This window comes from Aythya ferina (assembly GCF_964211825.1).
Source record: "Aythya ferina genome assembly, chromosome: 14".
In the NCBI taxonomy this organism is placed as follows: Eukaryota; Metazoa; Chordata; class Aves; order Anseriformes; family Anatidae; genus Aythya; species Aythya ferina.
The window spans coordinates 12,914,914-12,936,294 of record NC_140312.1 but is presented as its reverse complement, the minus strand read 5'-3'; the positions used below and the strand labels follow the sequence as shown (position 1 = coordinate 12,936,294).

The window sequence follows — 21,381 nt, the reverse complement described above, 5'->3', positions numbered from 1 at the left end:
AAGAGCTAAATCATTACGATGGCCAGAAACGTCCCTTGGGAAGGAAATCCTCTCAAAGATAAATCAATAACTCAGTGTAATTTTAGCATGCAGCCAGGAGAATTTACATTGCCAGGAAGGCTGAGAGCTCTGCCACGGAGACAGAGCTGCAGCAGCATCAAATGGCCCTGAAGCGCTCCCCCGAGCGAGAGCCCAGGCTCTGGGAACTGATCACAACGCCGGGAGCTTCACAAGAGCCTGGCCTCTGGTGTGACAGTCCCAGGAGGACGTGGCAGCAGGCAGGGACACGGCACGGCAAAAAGTCCCTGGCAAGGAACCTACCTCTCCCCAGCTGTCCTCCTCCACGGCCACGGCAGAGCTGGCAGACACTTCAGGGTCTTAGGGGTAAGAGCAGGGAAGCTGAAAGCACGAGTTAAAGGCAAGGGAAAGCATTACAGCCACTGTCGTTACCCTCTGGCTGGGGTTACAGAGGTTCCCACCAGCCAGAGCATCTGCAAAATAAGGCGAGACAGTGATATGCTGCAGAGTGTGCTGTGATTAATGAGACTGCAATTTACGTAATTATATTAATGCAAAGTACACTTGGACCAATAAGTTCAAGGAAACTAATGACACTTTACGGCGCAGTTCAACACTGAGCAGTAACTCTGGCAAAAAGAGGGGAAAAAAAATAAATAAGGACCCTAATTATTCAGCAGTTCTTCTCCTCGCAGATTCTCAGGGTCAGCTTGGAGGAGAAGGTGGCCTGAATTATATTTTCGTTTCCAGAACATCAACAGAATTGCTAACTAAGTTCCAGCGGCAAGGTCGAAGCCTGCCCGTCGTCGTGCACGCCGTCCCCTCTCGGCTGCCGGCTCCAGCAGCGCCGTCAGCAGGCAGGGCTCGGGCTGGCAGCGTCTTCTGAGCGCGGGCTCAAGCCACCAGCAGCCCGCGATGCTCCTCCAGAGACACCTTTTTGCTCTGGTTCCCAGCACGGATGGATGAATTACAGCAAACTCCTTAGAAGCTAAGAGCAGTCTCAGTGAAGAGCAGGACTTGAAACTTGCTGAAGATAAGCTCGATGGGCGAACACCCTAATCCCTCTGGCAGCAATTTGCTGTATACCCACACCGCTCCCATCTTGTGGCCAAACCACCGGGCAGATGTGGAGCCTGTGCTGCTAACACCCCGAGGGCTGGAGACGTCCTTCTTGCACACAGGGCGAGCAGCAAACACGTCCACAGCTGCCTGGGGAACCGGAGTGGGGCTGCTCAGCACAGCAGGAGGATGTGGATGTGCAAACTCGTGCCATTCTTTGCCCCTCTGAAACGCCGAGGGCTGTTAGCAGAGCTGACCCAAAGGGGACTGGTTGGGTTGGCACCAGCCCTGAGCCAGAGCTGGAGATGTGTAATGAGCACCCCAAAGAGGAGCGTGGCATCCCGTTATGTTCCTATGATACAGGACACGAGGCTGTCCAAGAAGCCACCACAAACAAACCTGCGGTGACAACACAGGACAGGAGACACAAAGACACCTCCGTGCCCAGCACAGACGCACACCAAACCCCACCAGAACACTGCACGTGGGCCCATTCGGGGCTCAGGAGCCCCAACACCCAGGGGCTACGAGGAGATAAAGCTCCCCAGCTAGCTCGAGGCTCGGCAGCGTCCTGCAAGACGAAACATGCAAAAAGCCAACTCGATGACTGGGAAGATACATATAAAGTAATCTGTCACATGGCAATTTGTGCGCACCCAAATGTCCTGCAATGCAATTAGAAATCAATAGCAAGAAGCAGAACCCCTCAACCACGCAGCAAAATATAAAGAACACTTGTAACATTGATTTTTTTAAAAGTGCCTAAGAGAAGACAGTTGCGAAAGAGCCTGAGAAATCAAAGCAAAATGCCTGAATTGAAGCCCTTTTTCTTAAAAAGACATTAATAATGGATTTTCAATGCAAGAAGAAAAACTGAAACCCACACCAAATTCTCCTGGTAATAACAGCTTTCTGCAAAGCCCAGCTATTAACGTAACAGGGACGTCCATCAATCAAGCACGCAGAAAGTACTTGGAGAGCTAAAAAAGGAGCAAGCAAACATCTGCTTTTGGCAACTTAAATTTTGCCCTTAAATGCAAGAACACAATAAATTGTTGCAAGGTTGGGCTTGAACTCATTTTCCTCCATCCTGGACAAGTAAATGCTGAGTATGGGGGTAAAGGTCCGCAAACGCAGAGCTCTGCCATTTGTGTGCATGAGAAATTCGGAGAAACAGGCGGGATTTCACCTGTAGACTAAGCAGCACTTGACAAACACCCGTGCCTTTCTCAGAACCAACAACACAATCTCTTCCCAGCAGCAAACGAGTGGCAACACCCGCAGCGAAGTGACAGCGAACGATTCTTTGAGCCTGCAGCTTTAGCAAGTACCTTTTTGTAGTTCAGGAAGTTCCTCTGAACTCTTCTGCACCCCCAGCCATCCTAAAGCTGTCCAGGGCTCTGTTTACAAGCTGAAATGAGACCAGGATGGGATGAAAAGGCATCGAGCTTGCTCTGAGGTAAGTCACATCCCTTCTCATTTCAGCTCCCCTCTTCCTGTTTCGGTGCAGTCCCCACGGGAAGCTGCAGTAATTAAGAGAGGTTTTGGTGCCTGCGCTCCCCAGGGCTCCCATCTCCGCAACACTTCGCTCCCAGACAAGCTCTGTCTGACTGGGGTGTGAGCAGCAAACCTAACAACTGCTGGATTTACACAACAAAAAACCAACAGCCAACCAGCTGGCAAAGAAAGTGACTGAGGAGCCCCTCTGCCTCTGATATTTCCTCTTTCTTTAAACAAACTGGGTCAAAACAAGTGCTAACGAACAGAATTTACTGATTCAACTGGAAACCGTAGGCACTGCTGCAACTAAGTCTTAATATATTCTGAAGAGTGACACTATCAAATGACATTATGGAAGTCTGTATTTATTGTCTCCCCATGCTTGCTGTATCCAAGGTGCTATGTTACACTTAATAACAGCTTTTCTCCCCAGCTGCCAGTGTTGCAAATCCTGCCTGACACCTGACAAGCGAACGGTTGGGGTTAGCCTACCCCCCCAGGTACACACATCTCCACTCCATATGGAGCTTTAGCAGCGTGTGGAGGGATGAGTGATTAAAGCAGCACTGCCCAGGCGAGGCACAGGCAAGTACAGACCATCTCCTCGTGTGCTGGCTCCACAGGGCTCACCGAAGCAGCAGCAGCATCCTTTGGTCCCTCCTCCATGGACTGGAGCGAAGCAGAGGAGCCCAGCTCTGCTCCCTGTGACATGCGCCTCAAGGGCCCCGCATTTCACTTTCAGACCTTGGGCACAACCTTCCTCAAGCGTGGTCTTCACGGCATGTCGTGTTTTACCTGTCTGCAGGGTATTCTGAAGTCTGAAAGCAATTCACCTCCACACTCAGGCTGTACACGGGCAGTGCCTCGGGCTGCGTATGGGCGCTTGGCAAAGATGCTGCCGTCCCACCCTGCCTGCACCATCTGCACTGCGGAGGAGACGAAAGAAATCACGTGAACCACCTCTAGTCCACTTGAAGAAAAAGGAAAATGGTTTGTGGTGTGTTTTTTTATTGAGTATAGATGAGAGTGAACAGAGAAAACAGGCAGTGTAGGTGGTTTGACCTAACCCGAGGGCCTTTGTTGTCGGAAATGAAGGGGAGCGTACACACTCGCTCCCTGCAGAGCGGCTGCATTAACACCTCTCACCAACACAGCTTGAGTTGGACGAGCCTCGGCTTTTCCTTCTCTTCTCCGTGCCAGCAAACCCAGACTCGCCTGCAGGCAGCAAGGCAAAGGTACCAGCTCTCCTCTGGCTGCAGCCTCGCTCTGCTCCTCTTGTAGGACGGGTCCTTTCCATTCTGGAAAGGAAGCCAAAGTTTTGGAAAAGAGCACCTGAGGAGATCAAAGTAGGTGGAGAGGTGATAAAACAGGATGAGAACAGTGCAAAGCTTCTCGCCTCATCTTCCAGGCTCTGGTCCCCAAGGTTGCCTTGGCTCTGGCCTCAGGCTCCAGCCCCGCTCGGCCCCACATCTCCCCAGCAGCCGGTCCCAGTCACCGCTTTGTCGCCTCTCTTCAGTGGGGTCTGCAGCAACTCTTCCCATGTTTGCTTCGTTTGGGTTTCAGCTGATGTTGGCAGCATCACCACCAGGTCTTGCAGCTCACAGGGAGCCCAGAAGAGATCTTGTCTTGGGAAAGGAACCATCCTACAGAGTCCCACAAGGCCCCTTGGGAGACCATCCAGCCCAAGCCCTGAGCAGGGCCACCTCACATGTCCAGGACTGCGCCCAGCTGGCTTTGAGGCATCTCCAAGGACGGGGATCCCACCACCTCTCTTGACAAGCTGCTCCAGCTTTCCATCACTCCCCACTACAACAGATGTTTCTACATTTCAAAGAATTCCTTCTGTTTCATTTTGTTCCCATAACCTCTTCTCCTGTGGCGGGGCGCTGCAGGCTCCTTTCCCTCGCTCTGCTGCCAGTGCTGTCCTCATGCAGCCCAGGAGCCTGCTGCCACCTCTGCCCCAAGGGCACGCTGTTGGTCTGTGTTCAACCCCGTAGTACAACAGATGAAGAACAGGTGAGCTTCATTTCAAATAAAAAAGAAAGCAGATTATATCAAAAAGGTAAATGCATCTTACAAACGGTCTTGAAGATAACTTTAAAGGTGCTTTCGGAAACACCACCAGACAGAAGCAGAAAGGTTTCACCTTGGCTGCAAGACAAATGCTAAAAATAAAACCTGGTCTGGGGTTAAAATGTAAATTGTTGGTTAGATCTATTTATTCACACCCTGCAGTGATGGCAGAGACATGCAGCTTGATGTTTTTGCTTTTACTTTGTGGGATCATAGGCACATTCCTGTTATTGCCATTGCTGCTTGCAAGGTCTTTACAACCCTGGGAGATCTCCAGCAGAAGAAGAGAAGAAATACCAAGTGACAGACTGCATACATTAATTCCGTATTCAGATAACATCCTGGTGCAAGCGAATGACCCAAGCGAAACTTCCTGCAGTCTGAAGGAGTAGGGAGAAAATCAGGAGAGAAAAAAAGAATCTCTGAGCTGAAGAGCGAGAGTTTGAATCGGAAATGTTACCTCTAATTAGAATTTCCAACGCCACCATGCTTACTCCTTCCAAGATGTAAATATTTAATAAAAAATTAAACTTGAATACAGTTCTGTGAGGTTCTTCCAATCAACTGGAGTTAGCTCTACAAAATGTCAAGACAGACCCGGGGAGATTATAAGCTTCTTTCCCAAGCTTATGCTGGTAGAGCAGAGCTGGAAAAAAACAGATAGCTATTGCTTAACTCTGAATTTGCCTTGAGATGCTAAAGGAAGCTGTTTCAGTAAGGCAGCGACATTTGTTTTGGTGTGCGCTCAAGGAAGAACAAATGCAAAACAAGCTTCGAGACTTCACGAAACATCAAATAGCTGCTTTAATTTACATCTCAGACAAATTCCTTGCAGCTTCTAAAATGAAGGGAGGGCAGAGAGCAAAGAAAATACTCTGCCAAATCAGGACAGCATGATGGATACCTAGACTTTTCCTCAGAAGAGCAAGGTGCTTTTAAGCCAGAACGGAGGAGGCAGAGCACCTGGCTCTGAAAAGGGTTTGTGGAAAAAGAGAATCTGTTCATACTGTGACCCCATAAATAAAAGTATGGAAAAATTAAAAAGAATAGTTGCAGCCTCATCTGAGCATGAGCACTGATTGCAGCCATGAACTGTGAAGGACCAGGATGAAATGTTCCTCACAGGAGCCATTTCACCGTGTGCCGAGTGCCCAGAAAATATCTCTGTGCTCACCCACCTACAGTCGGTTTCCTAGAAATTCTAGGAAGCAGAGTCCTCGGGCACATCCAGGAAGGAACAGCCAGAGCAGGACCATGGGAAAAATATTTTCTCCCTAATTATGAAAAAGACAACGCTGTGAACTCGACAAACACAACTGGGACCAACAGCACACACTGAGGGTACGGCCACATCTGCGCCTCGTACGAAGGGTTCCGAACCAATCACTCTGGCCACGGGAGAAGGAAGGTGCTCAGACGGGCAATTCAAGATTACCGAGGCTGGATGCGTTCCCAAAATGTTTTCCAAGAGGGAAAACATTTTTCTTCCAAAGCACTGTTACAAGCTTGAAATAAATACACAGACTGTTAGATAAAGACAGAGATAAAAATAGGCCTGTTATTAAATACCTCTTCTTTAACGAGGTTCATCCTTCTAAACAGTCACACCAAGGTTATTAACATTATTACAGAAAATACAGCATGCTCGCACATAAAAACCATGGCAAGATATTTCTCATCGCCCAGCACACACTGAAGCATCTCTCAGTAACTCAAATCATCCCCGGCTTGGCTAAAAAAAGATAAAAGAGAGGAATGAGATCTCCCCTGTCTGGGAAACCATCTCTCCTTTCAAAGCATTTTCTCCCTTCCAAACAATGTAAATTTAACTATGTGAATGATTCCCACTGCTTACACCCACTGCAATACAGCTGGCATGCTTACTCTCGGAGCTAATGCTACATTTACTCTGTAACACCAGCCAGAGCATCATCATTAAAGCTCACTCTGAAAATATTTTGAGAAAATGCAGCCTAACCTCCTATTGCTGCACAAAAAAAAAAAAAAGCCCTTGAATCTGCAGCCCCTCCATCACCTGGCTTACAACTGCTTCAAGCCAACCACTGACACGCTGCGGGGGGCACGGAGTCCTACCAGCAGCCAGCAGGAGTCACCAGCTTGTCTCATGTGAGAACGCAGCAGTACAGAGTTCAAATGCTGGACGTAATTGAAAAAAAAGTACAGGCTGTGTGTTAGAGGAGCTAGCAAACTTTTATCTGGGTTTGGGGAAAAAAAAACAACTGGCTCCCAGTTCACTTCTCTGAAGCTGACACCGTCACAGACATGCTGGCAAGAGCATGGGCTGCAAAACCTCCCAGGTCACAGAGAAGCAGACAAGAAACACGAGGGAACGACCCCGCAGCCAGGACGGAGCCCCCGGTGTGCGGCACCAACCTGCTCCTCCCGCAGCACCGAGCAGGAAAAAGGGAACCAGAACTCCACTGCTCCACCTGCACCCTTCGTTGTCTTTTGTGGGAGGTTCTTGCAGTGTTTTTTTTTCTCTTGTTTTGTTCATTGGTTTGTATTAAATGTGTTCAGGTGCTGGCCTACTGAGTGCTGCTGCTTGGTTTTGTACTTCCCGGTGAGAAAGGGAAAGGCTCCGCGCCTCTGGTGTCTGGCAAGGGCCAGCTTGGTGCCCGAGGACCCAGTAACATTCACGGCTGTTTCTGCTACCTGGGCCCGAGGCAATGATGCTCCCAGCATCTCCACAGCTGCGGCCACGACGGCACCTCACCAGGAGCTGCAAGCTGCTTTTACAGCCTGTATGTCCACGTCCAGGAGCGGGCATCCTTCAGACGGTACCTACTCGAACACACAAAGCTGCTCTCCACGTGCCATCTGAGCATCAATCAGCGCTGGGCCCTCGCTCTGTTTTACACTCTCGCCTTCCAGCGCATCCCACAGAGCCAGAAGCAGCACGGGAGGCTTCAGCCCGGCACTTTTGTCCGAAAAGCCTTGTGGTGTAAGGAAGAATTAGGCAGGAGTTTGTAGGGAAGGTGGCCTGAAGTGGCTCATCCATCCTGGGACGTGAGGGTGAGAAGTCAAGGAAAGCACATGAGGATGGGGAAGCTGAGAGGAGGGAGCACAAAGGCATGCAGTGAGAAACAGGGCTTATAGGCATGAGATCCTTTTCGGATATCAAAAGCACGAGGATGGATGGAAAGACAGGCAGGAGAGCTACCAGCAGCCAGAACTCCAAGCTCTGAACATTTGCAATTGCTCTCAGGACTGCCTGGGCTTTCCTGTCGGCTGTGACCAGCCTGCAGCAGTCCCTGCTGCTGGCCAGAGCACGCCGTGACTCCAGCACAGCCAGGATTTCTCCCTTCTGCAGAGCGGTAACAAGTTGAAAAACGAAAGCAAGAAAGAGAACTGGAAAAGCAGCATTTCATCTGGTATAAATGAGGTTCACACACGTCAGGCTTTGCAAAAACAAGCGTACCCTTGTGGCTTACTGACATCTCTCGCAGCCCCCCCTTGGCAGTGCTGACACAGATATTTCGGAGACCTGCCTACGACTGCCTGAGTCAGGTCGGGGTCACCCAGAAGCCGGAGATTGGGACAGATTCATTAATTCAGCAAAGCAATTAGCAGGAGGCAGGTCAGGCCACCCCAGTGAGCGGCACAGGCGAGACGCCCCCCCAGAGCCAGGCAGGCTGTGGGACGGCTCTGGCACGGGACCGGGGGGGCTCCTCGGATGGGGAGCAGAGCGACAGGGACTGGCAGGGCACCTTGTGGCTCTGTGTGCACAGCCCTGATCCTGCTGTCACCTTTTTCTCCCAGCTTACAGCCGTGCGGGCTCGTTTGGAGGCTGAGATCTCCTGAAAGGAAGCCTGATAACGAAGCTGGACCCAGTTATTCCCCAGCCCGAGTCTCGCTCTTTCCAGCAGCGTCACAGCAGGGCTTTCAAAGGAGCTGCTAAAATTAACTCCCAGTGCGAATGCTGTCTTTGAGAGCCGTGTTTCCACATGCACAAAACCTTGTTTGTGCAGCAAATGAGACCCAGGAAGACCTGGGACAAACAGGAACAGCAAAGATAGCTACTGACAGGGAAAGCAGCCCGAGGACCTTCGGAAGCTGCAGCCATGGATATTTAAATGCTAAGTGATGTATCATCAGCTCCCTGCTGAACTTAAGATGGTTTCATCTTCACAGAAGCAGCAACAGCAGCATGCTCACATCAACTTCCCTCTTGCAATTTGATCGAGAGCGGCAGTCGTGGCTGCTTATTTTTTTTTAACTGCAATATAATTAGGCACTTAGGAAAATGACTGCACAGTGCAAACGCTACAGAGTACCCGCAGGTATCGGCACGGAGCTCTGCATGTCACACGTTTAACCACAGCCCAAGGAAGGGGCCAGCCCAGCTCCTGGAGCGTGTGCTGCAGCTGAGCGGGTGCCAAGACTTGTGCCTGACCCTGCCAGACCCGGCGCTGCAGCACCTCAGCCACCAGCACAGGATTTTGCTCTGCTGCTCCAGTCCCGCTGCTCTGGACCCAAGGAAGCCTTCCCGTGGCCCAGTGCTGGTTGCTCTCAAATGGAAACACGCACAGCGGACTGCAAATATTTTGATATTTTCAGCAGATGAGGCTCTCATTTGATCCGTCTGGAGCTGGAGACTGGCCGCATTAATTCACAACTTTAGACTGACAGCTCAGAAACCTGCCAGCGAGCTCCTGCCGTGCTGGGGAATGCGAAAGTGCTGCTGCCACCGAGGTGCACAGAGCCCGGCTTGCAGCCCAGACCCCCCTGCCTTGCTGGTTGCTGCAAAGGGAGGTGATGATTAACCCCCTTTTCCTTTCCTAATTAAACACTTGCCTTTTTCTGCTTCTTCAAAGCAGCAAGAGGATTACAGGGGCCTCCGGAAACTCAGCGGAGAGAAAAAGTCAAAGAAGAAAAGGGCTAGCTAAGAACACAACCCTCAGTGATAATGAACAATGAAAGAAACAAAAAAAAAAAAAGGAGCAAATCACTGAAACCAGCCCAGAAGGATTGCTCAGCCCTGCTCCCTGCAATTCCCGAGCTGGGGGCAGCTGCAGAAAGCACCACCACACGCATCCACTGCTCTGATGTTCTGCCCCAGGCATCTGCCCTTGCCACGGCCAAGACAAGATGCTGGACTGACATAAACCTTTGCTATAAGCCAGCACGGCCTTCTTATGTTCACACGCTAAGTTTCCTGGCATTTAGGACCTCAAATAATGTCGCTCTCCACAGAGTTTGCCACCACATCCTTTTGCCTGACCTTCACGGCAAGGCCTTCCCAGAGGAGCAACTTCTGATGCTTATGTCAGGTGGAAAAAATCTGCTGGTCGGTGATGTGATTAGCTGATCAGAGCAAGCTGGTTTTCAATCATCAGCAGGAACAGCTCTCACCCTATGTTTCCCTGTGTTTTGTTTAGCCAAGTGCCCAAATGACAGAAATAAGTAGTGCCTTGGAAATGAAGCATTAATGTGCCCTCGGACGCTGTGTGGCGGGTTTGAGGTCACCTGGAAACATGGACTAAACGCATTTATATGCAGGAGCGCACAGAAAACTGTCAGTTTGACATAGAGGGACCAGAACAGCTGTGAGCGCAGTAATCTCAAGGACAGTTTTGTCATCGTGACCGTCCAAATAACCACAACAGGTCCCCGCCTCGCAGGTTCCCCTCCTCTTCAACAAGAACATCCTCCAGTGCTCCCTGTCATCTCTGCCACCCCACAGACTAAGGAGCAGTCTGGTTCCCACAGCCAAAGGGTGCCTTGAGAATCAGCAGGGTGCTCCTGCGTGCTGGCAGACTCACCTCCACGCGCTTGGAAAAGCTCAGCATAAGGAACAACAAAGCAGGCCACTTCAGCTAGGTTTCTCCAGAGAGCTTCTGACTCATAAAGGTACGATCATCTGGTACAAGTGCATTTAAAAAGGAAAAAAATAATAATAATACAGGAAGCACAACTTCAAAAAGAAAAATCTGTCTCTGTGACGGAGACACTGAGATGAGGAATGATGCAATCAGAGGCAGGAACATCCATTCAGGGGATGCTGCAATCCCACTCATTAAAACCCAGGTAACCTGCAAGCTCCTACAGGCGCAAACCAAGAAGAGAGAGAAAAGCCCTGCAGATATCTTCATCATTTCCTCCGATGACACCTAAAAGACACATGGAGGAGCTGGGAGACTTTGCAAGGGGCACGTATCCTTTCCATCTAACCCAACGGTGCCTGGTGCATTATTTAGTGCCAGGTGAAAAAGAAGCAATGCCTAACAAATACGTTAAAGGACTTTGTGAAGTCTCACCAACCTTTCCACAGCCCGTCAGCTGCCCAGCTGGCTGGCAGAAGAGACAGCTGATCCCCCCGCTTCCCGATTGCAGGCGGCAGAGCTCTTCGGGTAACTGTCTCTCCGTGTTTGCATCCAGCTTCCTTCAGCAGCTTGAAGCGTGCACAAAGCACAGGAAGAATTTGATCAAAATCCAGCTCGCATTTGAGGCAGCGGGGGAACAACTGTACAAAGCAGCATTACACATACAGTAACAATTGAATTTTGTGGAGCGATTTGACAGGTTACAGGTTGATGACACTGCTGCAGTCTCGGTGGAAATGCAGTTTGATGCAATTAGCAGCAAGGAACAGGAAAAACAGCAGAATAAAACTGGAAACACACATGAAATGTGAGCAACCATTGCTGGACTGGACACAAGCATAAAAATCAGGGGTTAACCTCAGAACAGGAACAAGATGAAACAGGAGTGCAACAGGGGCAAGGTAACTGGGAGCTCCCTTCTGCTATTTAAAATTGAAGGCCCAAAGTCTGAGCGATGTTTGCTTCCACGGGAAGAGATGGGCAGAGTCTGCTACACAGAGACAATGGGAGATGGGAGGGCATCCTGGGGAGCCGGGCAGAGGAAAGGAAATTTCTGAGTGCAGCTTCCCTCAGCCAGTGCCAAGCACACCCCAGCTGGGTCAGCCAGGAAAGACAGCAGAAACCGAGTGAAGGTGCAGAACCACCAGACCTGTTGTGCTGCCAACGTGTGTTCCTGTTAAATGACCCAAACACATGTGCTACCTATGCGAGTCACGCAGCCACACACAGGATTTCACCCCAGTGAAACCTGCAGGAGACAAAAAAGAGGCCGGCGGGAGGGGAAGCCAGGGAAGACTCCTTTTTCCCAGATGTTTTGAACCAAAGCCTGCACGAGCACCTGTAACGAGGACCTGCCACGACTAGGCAATGAGGCAGGCCCCCAGGTAAGCCTCCTACAGCAGTCATTGAAATTCTTCCCTTACAGCACCCTGTGCATGTTGACAAGCTCCCCACTTCCATAAGTCCCTTACTGCACGTACCTAATGTGGAACTGCTACAGAAATAAAGTGGAACAAAACACCCAAACAATGGAGAAGGTACTTCAGAACAAAAACGGCAATGACATTTATAATAACTGCAAATATATCCATATTCTGCTCCAGCAAGGGTGGTGGGGATCTGCCAGTCTGCATACTGAGTAGGGACACCGCACGCCTTCCATACATAATAGTAGGAAAATGAAATGTAAGTGTATACTGCAGCTTTGTGAAATTTAGGGCCTTTTGCTAGACAGTTATGTTATAGAAAGATTTGCATTTGAAAAAGTCATTTTGCTCTATCTGGCAGAAATTTCAAGACAAATGGATCCCATATTTATTCTTTTGATAATAACACCGAGCACTGGATAGAGCTCTTTGAAATTCAGAGCACTTTATAAAAATTAATTACTACTTAGTTCACTCTTCTGAGGTGCAAAGGTATTACAGCCACGCATACACGAGGACACCAAAGCACAAGTGGATTAAACACCTTGTCCAGAACCACAAAGGCAGGCTTACTGATCATCCTAATTACTGAAATGTGTGTGCACACGCATCTGTGTGTGTTTAAAAGGCCTCTCCCTCTTCAGAGCCTTGCCCAGAATATGTGTTTTTGCAGTCAAGCAGCTTGCTCAGCTGGTGGCTTCTCACCATACGTGTCCCATACAAGTCTAATAAAAGATATCAACCCAAAATAAGGGAAGAGGTTTTTTTGTGGGATGTATGGGTTAAGGTTTGAGGGATAAAAGCTGGATTTCATACAGCTAAGGAACAGAAAACCCATTGTTAAGAAGCTGTGTAGTGTTACAGTGACAATTCTTAATCAGATTGCCACTGAGCAGCATTTCATCAATCCACAGTGGAGCACAGCAGACCTGAGATATTGCGTGCCAATAAACGTTATGAAATCTGTCCCCTGACAAGCACACAAAGAGAGAAAGGGCTTTGGAGCTAGTGACAGAGACACATCACCACCTACAATTTGACTGGCAGCCCGCTCGACCTGCCCTGGTGAACCGAAGGCACTTTAGCAGCCACTCCTGTTGCTGGTGGGTTTGGTGACAGCGGCTTCTCTCTGTACTGGGTCATTGGGTCTGTACCTCTTTGTCTGAGCAGCAGCAGAAGAACACATTGTCATGGGAACAAACAGGTATTTTTAGTTTGCTGCAAGGCTTCTGCCGGCGGTGCCGGATGGGGTTTCGGAGGGACACTGTCATTAGGCAGCAGCACGTTACCTGGACGGAGAGTTTGCCATTGATGCGTGGGGTAAAACACTTCCAGGTCTTCGGGATCAGCATCATCATCTGCTATTGGCTCCTTCCCGCTGTCATCTTTTATGTCGCTCTCTTCTATTTTTGTAAGGGCAAATTCCTTTTGGACAGAAGAGATTCAGCTCATTAGCAATTGCATCTGGGTAATTTAGTGCCGGCTGAGAATACAAAATTTTTCCCTCACCAGCAGATTTTTTTTTTTTTGACATCCGAGATTCTTTCCACATGGTTAAATTTAGATTTAGAGTATATTAAAGGTTAAACATGCATAACTAGCATGACATTTGTGCTGAACAAAGCAACACAGCTTATTTCCTATTCCAGTGCAGGCTGCAGGCTTAAAACAGGCTTTTGCAGAGCCTCACCTATCTCAGAGTCAGAGCAAGGAGCCCTGACCGTGACTAGGGTTGTGTAACACTCCAAGACCCTGTTTTCCCTTGCCTAAAAATATGTCCAACTTTTAACTTTTTCAGCTGAAATTTTCCACACTAGTAGAACGCCTCAAACGTTGTTTTTGTTGTTGTTGTTGATTTTTTTTTTCTTCTTTTTAAATGCATTTATTTCAGGCTTGGAGAAGATTTCAGCTGAAATAGTTCAGCGATTTCCAAAATAGGACACAGGGAAAACACACCCGATTGCCCGTATGATAAAAATGTGAGCATCCTCTCCTTCATGCCCTACAGGTCCTGTGAAACAAGGAGGCAGCGATCTCCTCACCACTCACCTTGCAGCCGGTGCACGCGAACGCAGAGGTGCAGAACAGTTAGCACGAGTGGCATGGCATTGCACAAAGGGAGAAACAGGCATGAAAAGCAGGAAAAAAAGATGCTTGCCCCTAGGGAAACCTCACTACTCACTGGAAAGCCTCCCTAGGGAGTGGTGGGAATCAATGAAAACTTCAACAGACAGAATTATTAGGAGCACATAGTAAGTACCAGGCTCACACTATCTCATAGCAGGCTGGAAAGTGTTTGGGAAGCAGGGCTTTGCTATTCTGGTTTTCACAGGAACAGATAAGGCAGCCCAGGCTAATCATCCAGATAGCTCCATCTCCGTTGCAGGGAGCATTATCAGCTGCTGATATTGCCAAGAACGACACCACTGAATAATTTCCCCAAAACAGCCTACAGGGAAAGATGATTCCTAATTGTTGGCAATTAGAATAAGAGTTGCAGCTCACTTCATGAATCAATCCTCAGAATGTTTCCACGGGGGGAAAAAAAAGAAGTCAATTAAGAGGTTAACTGGAAATTTCAGGCCATGCTCTGCCTTCACTTCTTCCACTTCTTGGAAAAAATGTGTGCATATTTACTGGCAGAATCTGGATGCTTTGCATATAAATATCTATTATCCAGTCTAGGAGAGTGTTTCTGAGCAGGAGAAACATCAGCCTGAGCAAAACACATACAATTAGCCGTGACAGGGGTAACACATTAAGATGGTTGACAAATCTATACAATGTTTTTATTCTGTCTGTCAACAGGGATTGAAATTTCAGAAATACCCTGGAAAAGCAAAGCTTAACTTCTACTTCCACTTAGTGCATTAGAGGCTCGAAATTGTTAAAATCATGACAAATGGTTAAAGCTCAGTAACAATCATAAACATAAAAAGCCGGGTTCTGCTGATGAAAATCAATGTTAACATTTTCTGAGCCGCAACTCAACAGGACTAAAATAAATGAGTGAGGGCAGTTATTACTTAGCTTATTTGTGCTGCTATATTATCATCCATGAGGGACTTCACGATACAGTCCATTGTAAATTTACCAACAGGCCTGCAACTGTTGTATCTGTTGAAACACTTAATGGAGATAGCTGATGTTTACAGCCTCTGCTCAAGGGAAGAGCTGTGGTCTAAGCGTCTGGACGGGTGCAAGGATGTGACTTGGCTCATTTCACTGTTACTGCTGCTGCTTGGCCCACGGCTGCTCTGCAATACCCTCCTGTCATTAGCACCTCCCCGGCGGTGACAAAAGGCACCAACACTCAAGCAATTCCTCATTTACGCAGAGCAACAAATTGCATCAGTAAGCAGAATCATTTTTTGGTTTGTTTTCACAATTAAAACAGTGAAGGGAAAGATGTTTTCTAAAGATCAATGGAAATTTCCTTACAGGCAGAACTTCTCCTTGCTCCTTCAGCCTGAAATCCGCTACAGCAAGCTGAGAAACCTCAGCAGGGCCAGCTGAGACAACCTGCAGCCTGTTTGCAGCGGCGTGGCCACCACAGAGCCAATGCAGAAGGCGTGCAGGGAAAGGTGATCTGCGAGTGCACTGCCCACTGCATTGACCAGACACCTGATCTCCCAGGTCAGGCTGCCTGCCAGGCCGGGGCCAGCTGCCAGAAGGGAGGCACTCCCCTTCCAAATAACACCACAAGTAGCAAAATCCAAGTGAGACACAAGGGCCTGAGAGGGAGCTCCTCTAAACCTGACTCACTTGTGGTGACTCAACAGAGACACAGCGAGAAGCACAATCGAGGCCACCTCCTCTTGCCACTAGACCTCATCATCTTGGCACGGGGGATGTATGACAGCTCCAAATAGAAAGAGGGCCACCCAGCACACAAGAGCTGCCTGAGTCGCATTGTTCCCTTTATAAACCCTCTCGACTGAGCGTTTTCTGGATTTCCTGGGGTTGAGGCAAACAGCCTTCAGAAAGAAGCCCTTCTGAAATTGTGGTGCTGAAGATTGACTGTTGAGGAGGGAAGAGGGGACTGACCAGCTGCGGCACCATCCCGCGTGGGGTGACAGCGGGACCAGGGGGCTGTCACCCCACGGGAGAGGCAAGCCCCTGAACAACCCCCTGCAGCCAGGGCGCTGACACTTACGGGAGCTCTCTCACTTCGGCCTGTCCGGGAGCACACCACAGAAAGCAGCAAGACCAGCAGGCTGACCTTGGCACCAGCGGGGGGGCGGCCAGCCCAGGGAGACATCGCCACCGGCCTGCAAAGCAAAGGAGAACGAAACCAAGAATATTTTAGTACAACATTTCACACGTTTCGGCATTCTTTATACACCATTTTTCAGCACAGCGTAGGTTCAGGGGTGTGAGACAGCAAGGCGCAGAACACCTCTAGGTGTTAGCTCACAGGTCTCCTCGGGGGGGCACAACGACGGCAAGAGGTGCCAAATTTACCGCTAATGGAGTTTATAACAGGTAATGACAGAGTAGTCTATACTGACCCTGCAGGTGCTTATACATCTCCTAGAAAATGTGAAGAGACCAGCAACTCGTTGAAAATCCTTGTGCCGCTTGCATGGATAATAACTTCGGGGAAAAAACATAATTCGGTTGTTCTCCTGCCACAGTTTTCCATGCGTGCGCCTCATTGAGAGCACGAAAAATAGCTGCGTTAATTCAAATTAAACAAAACCATAAGCCATCAAACTATCGGGCATTTATCTAAACGCTTTGCTGGAGGAAAACACCATTTTGCAGAGGTGAACAAGATTTCCTCGGCAGCTCTGCAGCACGAGCCTTCCCCCGCCTGCCCGGCTGGCAGAGGAGCACGGCGCGGCCCTCGGTACCCCCGAGCACAAGTTGGAAATACAAAGGGGGGGAAAAAAAGGAAGGCACAGCCCTGCTCCTGGGGCCAGCAGCCACCTTAGCAGGGAGCTGGGGGGGTCTTCACCCGCTCCGTGTGTGACCACGCTCGCCCTGACCCCCAGCACGAGGCTTTCAGCCACCGGCGGCGTTGGGCTGGCTTCTTCTCGCGCCGGGGTAGGAGCCGAGCTGCCTGCCAGCACGCAGGCTGGAGAAGTATTTCCTTTGATTGGCTCTAAATTTACACGCTGCTAAATTAAACTAAATGAGGTCTTTTGAAAGAAGATGGGACTGATTAGTTCCGTTCAAACACTCCTTCATTACTCATCCCTCCATCAAGTCTGCTCCTACTCCTAGCCAGGTTTTAAAGAATTTCCTCCCATCCACGCCGAGCCCCAGAAATCTTTCCTCCCCTGGTGTCCATCAGGACGGCCCGTCACACCGCAGGCTTTGTCCTTCCTTCACGCAACCACCTTCTACTGCCACACAACAGAAAACCTGCTGTAAGTGGAACTGCCACGATATCTGCTGCCAAATCCACCAGCGTTTTCTTCAGCCAGACCCCATGCAGGCCCCTAGGCTCATCCTCCATCTCCAGGCAGCAAGCTTGGGCTCAGAGCCCTGCAGCAGAGCTGACAACCCCGGCACCAACAGCTCCAAGGCTCACCAGCCCAGCGCCGCTTCACTGCTGCCCGGAGGGGAGCAAGCCTGGTCCTGCCAGCAGGGCATGGTGAGCATGGAGCCCACCTCCTGCCCACTCCCCAAAATCAGAGCGAGCAGAAGAGGCTCAGCAGTGACACCGACACCTGCACACAGCTGTGCCACAGCTCCCGGCCCAAACCAACCTGCAGCCAGCGTCCCCACTTCTCTCTCAGGACACTGCCAAACACAGGGCCACAGCCTGACAGCCAGGCTGCTGAGCTGGACACCCGTGGGCTCAAACTCCAGCAGGTCTGCGAGCCCCTCTGGGTAATGCCAGCCCCAACCTCCCGCTGGGACTGACCGAGACAAACAGTCCCCTGCAACTCATCCAGGAAGAAACAACTCATTTTTTACACAGGCGAGAGGTTGGTCTCTTTTAGCCAAAATAAGTGGGAAAACTGGGATAGCGAAAAATAGACATATCCCCAAAACTTTACCTGCGAGCCTGGAAACAAAAAGAGAAGAGAAGAAAAAGAAATTCAACAAAGCAGTGGCTGAAAGGAAGCGCGCACTCCATAAAAATAGAGCTCACGTGTACCGAGGAGGCTGGTAGCAAGTGACAGCACAGCCTCTTTAAAGCCTACAACCTCATGCCTGCCTGGAACATGACATCTGCACAACAATTAGCAGTTTGCCTGGGCCCCAGGTAGGCAGGAGGAGCTAACATGTGAAGCACGGGGGTTTGAAGCTCCTGGAGAGACGCCCGTGCAGGCTGGCATCTCGTTACGAGGCAGACGCACGCAGACGGCGCGAGAGGCCCCCCGAACGGAGAGCTGCACTCACACAGCAGCTCGGGAAGCGACCTGCGGGGTGTGAGGCAGCAGGAACAGCAACCGTGACCCCAGCTGCACGGGGAGCGCTGGCACTGGCGTGAGGATGTGGGTTTGGGGTCACAGCACCCACGGACGGCCGCAGCCATGTTCCCCTTGCGCGGAGCTGGGTGGTGTTTTTTTTTTTTCCAGTCCCTTTTTTGTCCAAGAAAGCCAGGTAATTGAGGGAGGGCAAAAAGGCTGAAAGGAGCCTCAGCTCCCGGCAGCAAAGCGGCGATGCCCTCGTGCCGTGCCCCGTGGCCCCCACAAGCCCCTCGCACGGGCAGCTGCGGAAACCCCAGCACCCTGTTGGCAGAGACATTCCCCTGGTTTTGCTGGCTGCACATCAGTAAGTGCTGCGCAGCCCCGCGACTGCCGCTGCCGTCCTCGGAGGTGACAGTTCAAAGGAGCCGGGCCCGGGCCCATCTTTCATTAATGCCTGCTGCTGCCGGGAGCGCAGCGCTCTTTCATGTCCTAACTCAAAGCGCGCACGGTGTCGCTCCGACAAATCTCCCCGAAGCCTCATCTGAATTCCGAGCAGCCGCTCCGTCGGAGCACACAAACAGCCCGGCGAGCTCCCCAGCCCTCGCCCTGCTCCGTTTTATGGCCAGGAGGAAGCAATAACAATAAGCTAATCCCTGCTCTCGTCTAGGGATCAAGGGAGCGGCGTGGGAATTGTAAGCCCTGCAAAATTGCCTGAAAATGTACTCGTTGAGGCACGGTACCCACGCAGGCAGCCTTCGCTGAGATGGCCGGTGAGGACGAAAGCACCGACAGCACTCGGCGTGCCTACGAGCAGGAATTATTCATAAAGCTTCCCTTGCTGAGCACCAGGCAGCACTGGAGAGCCACCAGACGATGAAAGGCTTTGACGAACACATCCTAAGCAGGCTTTGGCTGGACTGGTGACCCCGAGACCCCCCAGCACTCACAGCCTCTTTGGTTCAAGCCAGTTTGACTGCCAGAACAGTTCAGAAAATTGTTCTACCCATCGCTGTGTGACCGGGGCTGTAGACGTGCACGCAGGACAGCGGGTGCTGCAGCCAGTGCCGAGGCAGAGGATCCCGCTGCAAACACCACGTCACGTCAGCAGGGCCAGCGAGGGCAGCGAGCAATCCTCTTTCTTTGAGCCACAGGGCTCCCAGAGCCACAGCGAGCGCTCACTTCTGGTGACTCGGCACTGAAGAGCAGAGCAGGATCACCTGGCAGTCTCCTGGCAGTGCCTCTGCTTCTCAGGAGCTGTGCAGCTGCGCTGGCAGGGGGAGGAAAGAGGAAGGTTGCACCTGAAATTCAGCCTGTGGACGAGAGGTGACTGCAGACAAACAGGCAGAGGAGACCACAAGGCACGTCTTGCCAGCATCGTGCGTGTGTCGGGACGCTCCTTTCCTCGGGGCTGCCGTGGCACAGCAAACCAACAGGAGCCGTGCCAACTCGACAAAGAAACCTGTGGTTTCTCACACAGCGCTCCTTGGAGCTACCAGCCACTACTCACAGGTGAGGCCGCTGTGCTGACCTACTCAGTCACTCGTTGATGGTGTAGATGAGGTCCTCAGGGCACAGCTGGAGGATCCAGCAGCCAGCAGCCCGTTCCCACAGACCCACAGCCTCCCAGGAGCCCACAGCCGCCCCAAGGCAGCGAGCCTGGCACAGCAGCTACACCTCGAGCTCGGGGTAGCTCCTGCAGCCTGGTCCGGGGGTGCTGCCACTGAAGGAGAGGTCCCACGTGGTGCAGGAGGATGTGGGAGCCATCAGCAGGTGAGATTCATCACCCAAGGTGCCATCCCTTGGCAACTGGACAATTGCACGGACACGGCACCGTGGCTTCTGGCACTAAGCACGGGATTTCTGGGATCTCATCTGCAGATGGGAGCCACAAGGAGAAAACTTGCCTGTATTAAAAGCCTGATGGCTCTCCTAGGACAGCAAAAGTCTTTCTGGACATGCCTACCTGGGGATGGCCACCTGCAGCGTGTTTAATGTGGGGAACTCTGGAGGAAGATGCCAGGTGAAGAGCAAGCTGCTGCATGAACCACGTGGAGCTGCCAAGCCTCCTCCTCTCCCTCTGCACGACCACTGCTGGGGCTGGTCCAAAACCTCCCTCATCACAGGGTGCCCCGGGCATCGCAGCACCAAGGCCCGGACTTCTTGTCACTCCCCCTTAAAACCTTCCCGAGGGAACCTGAAGCTGAGCCCCACGTGCTCCATGAGCTCGCTACAGCCCAGCCCGTTGCAGGCGCTCAGACGGGCTCAGCTGTTCACTTTGGTCCCGAAGCCAGTGCTGATCACCTGGTGTCCGCAGCAAACCTGCCCAGGGGGCTGTCTGCACGGGCTGCCTTCGCTAGGACAGCGGAGATGCTACAAGGGTCTCAGTAAGGACCCCAAATCTGCTGCTTTTAGCTGGTACAAACAGCAGAGCCCCGCTGCCGGCAGCCCCCAGCCCTGCAGGGACAGCACGCAGCCGCGCTACAAGCCATCCTGTTGACATTGCTCAGAAAATTACTCCGAAAACATTTATTCTTCTTGCTTGCTCCTCGTCATTTACTCCTACCACGACCGCGCTGTGGTGTGTTGAAAGCACTCCTACGCGAGGAAGGAGCAGTGGGAACACCTTCCCAGATCTGCTGCCTACGGAGAACCCACACAGCGAGGCAGCCACGCGTTTAGGTTTACACAAATAAATGCCAGCACAGGCTGCCCCGAGCCAGCAGGTCCTGCCCTGACCTTCAGCAGAAGGTCTGAGCTTGGTCTGACCGCGGCACAGAGAGAGATTTTGAGTCCCAAAGGCTAAAAATAAGCCAACAAATCAGGCACACAGTCACTCGGGTAAGCAGCTTTCTCTCTCTGGTAGGGGAACTCGTGGCCCAGGCACTCGGCTGAGCCCCTGACTTGTGCAGATGATGGCAGGGCAGCCGAGAGGGGCTGGGGGCTGCGATGAGCCCCGTGCCACGCCGTGCCCCACGGAGGGACGGCTGCTGCTGGCACTCACCGGGTCATCCCACACGGTCCCACGAGTGAAGCCGTGCAGGGAGGATGAGGGCCAGCACAACAAAAACACGAAGAGCCTCCTCGCTGTTTCAT

At 51.2% G+C, this 21,381-nt stretch overlaps 1 protein-coding gene across 3 annotated transcripts in view; it reads right to left on the bottom strand.

Annotated features, from left to right (window-relative positions):
- Positions 1-21,381, bottom strand: part of SIL1 (SIL1 nucleotide exchange factor) — an 84,830-nt gene that overhangs the window by 51,041 nt on the left and 12,408 nt on the right. For all 3 annotated transcript variants that reach the window (XM_084535458.1, XM_084535459.1, XM_084535457.1), the window contains 2 exons: positions 16,077-16,191; positions 13,210-13,345 (listed from right to left, as the gene is read on the bottom strand). In XM_084535458.1, coding sequence (XP_084391584.1) covers positions 13,210-13,345; positions 16,077-16,181 — 241 coding nt within the window. In that variant the 5' untranslated portion in view covers positions 16,182-16,191. The remainder of the gene's footprint in view (positions 1-13,209; positions 13,346-16,076; positions 16,192-21,381) is intronic.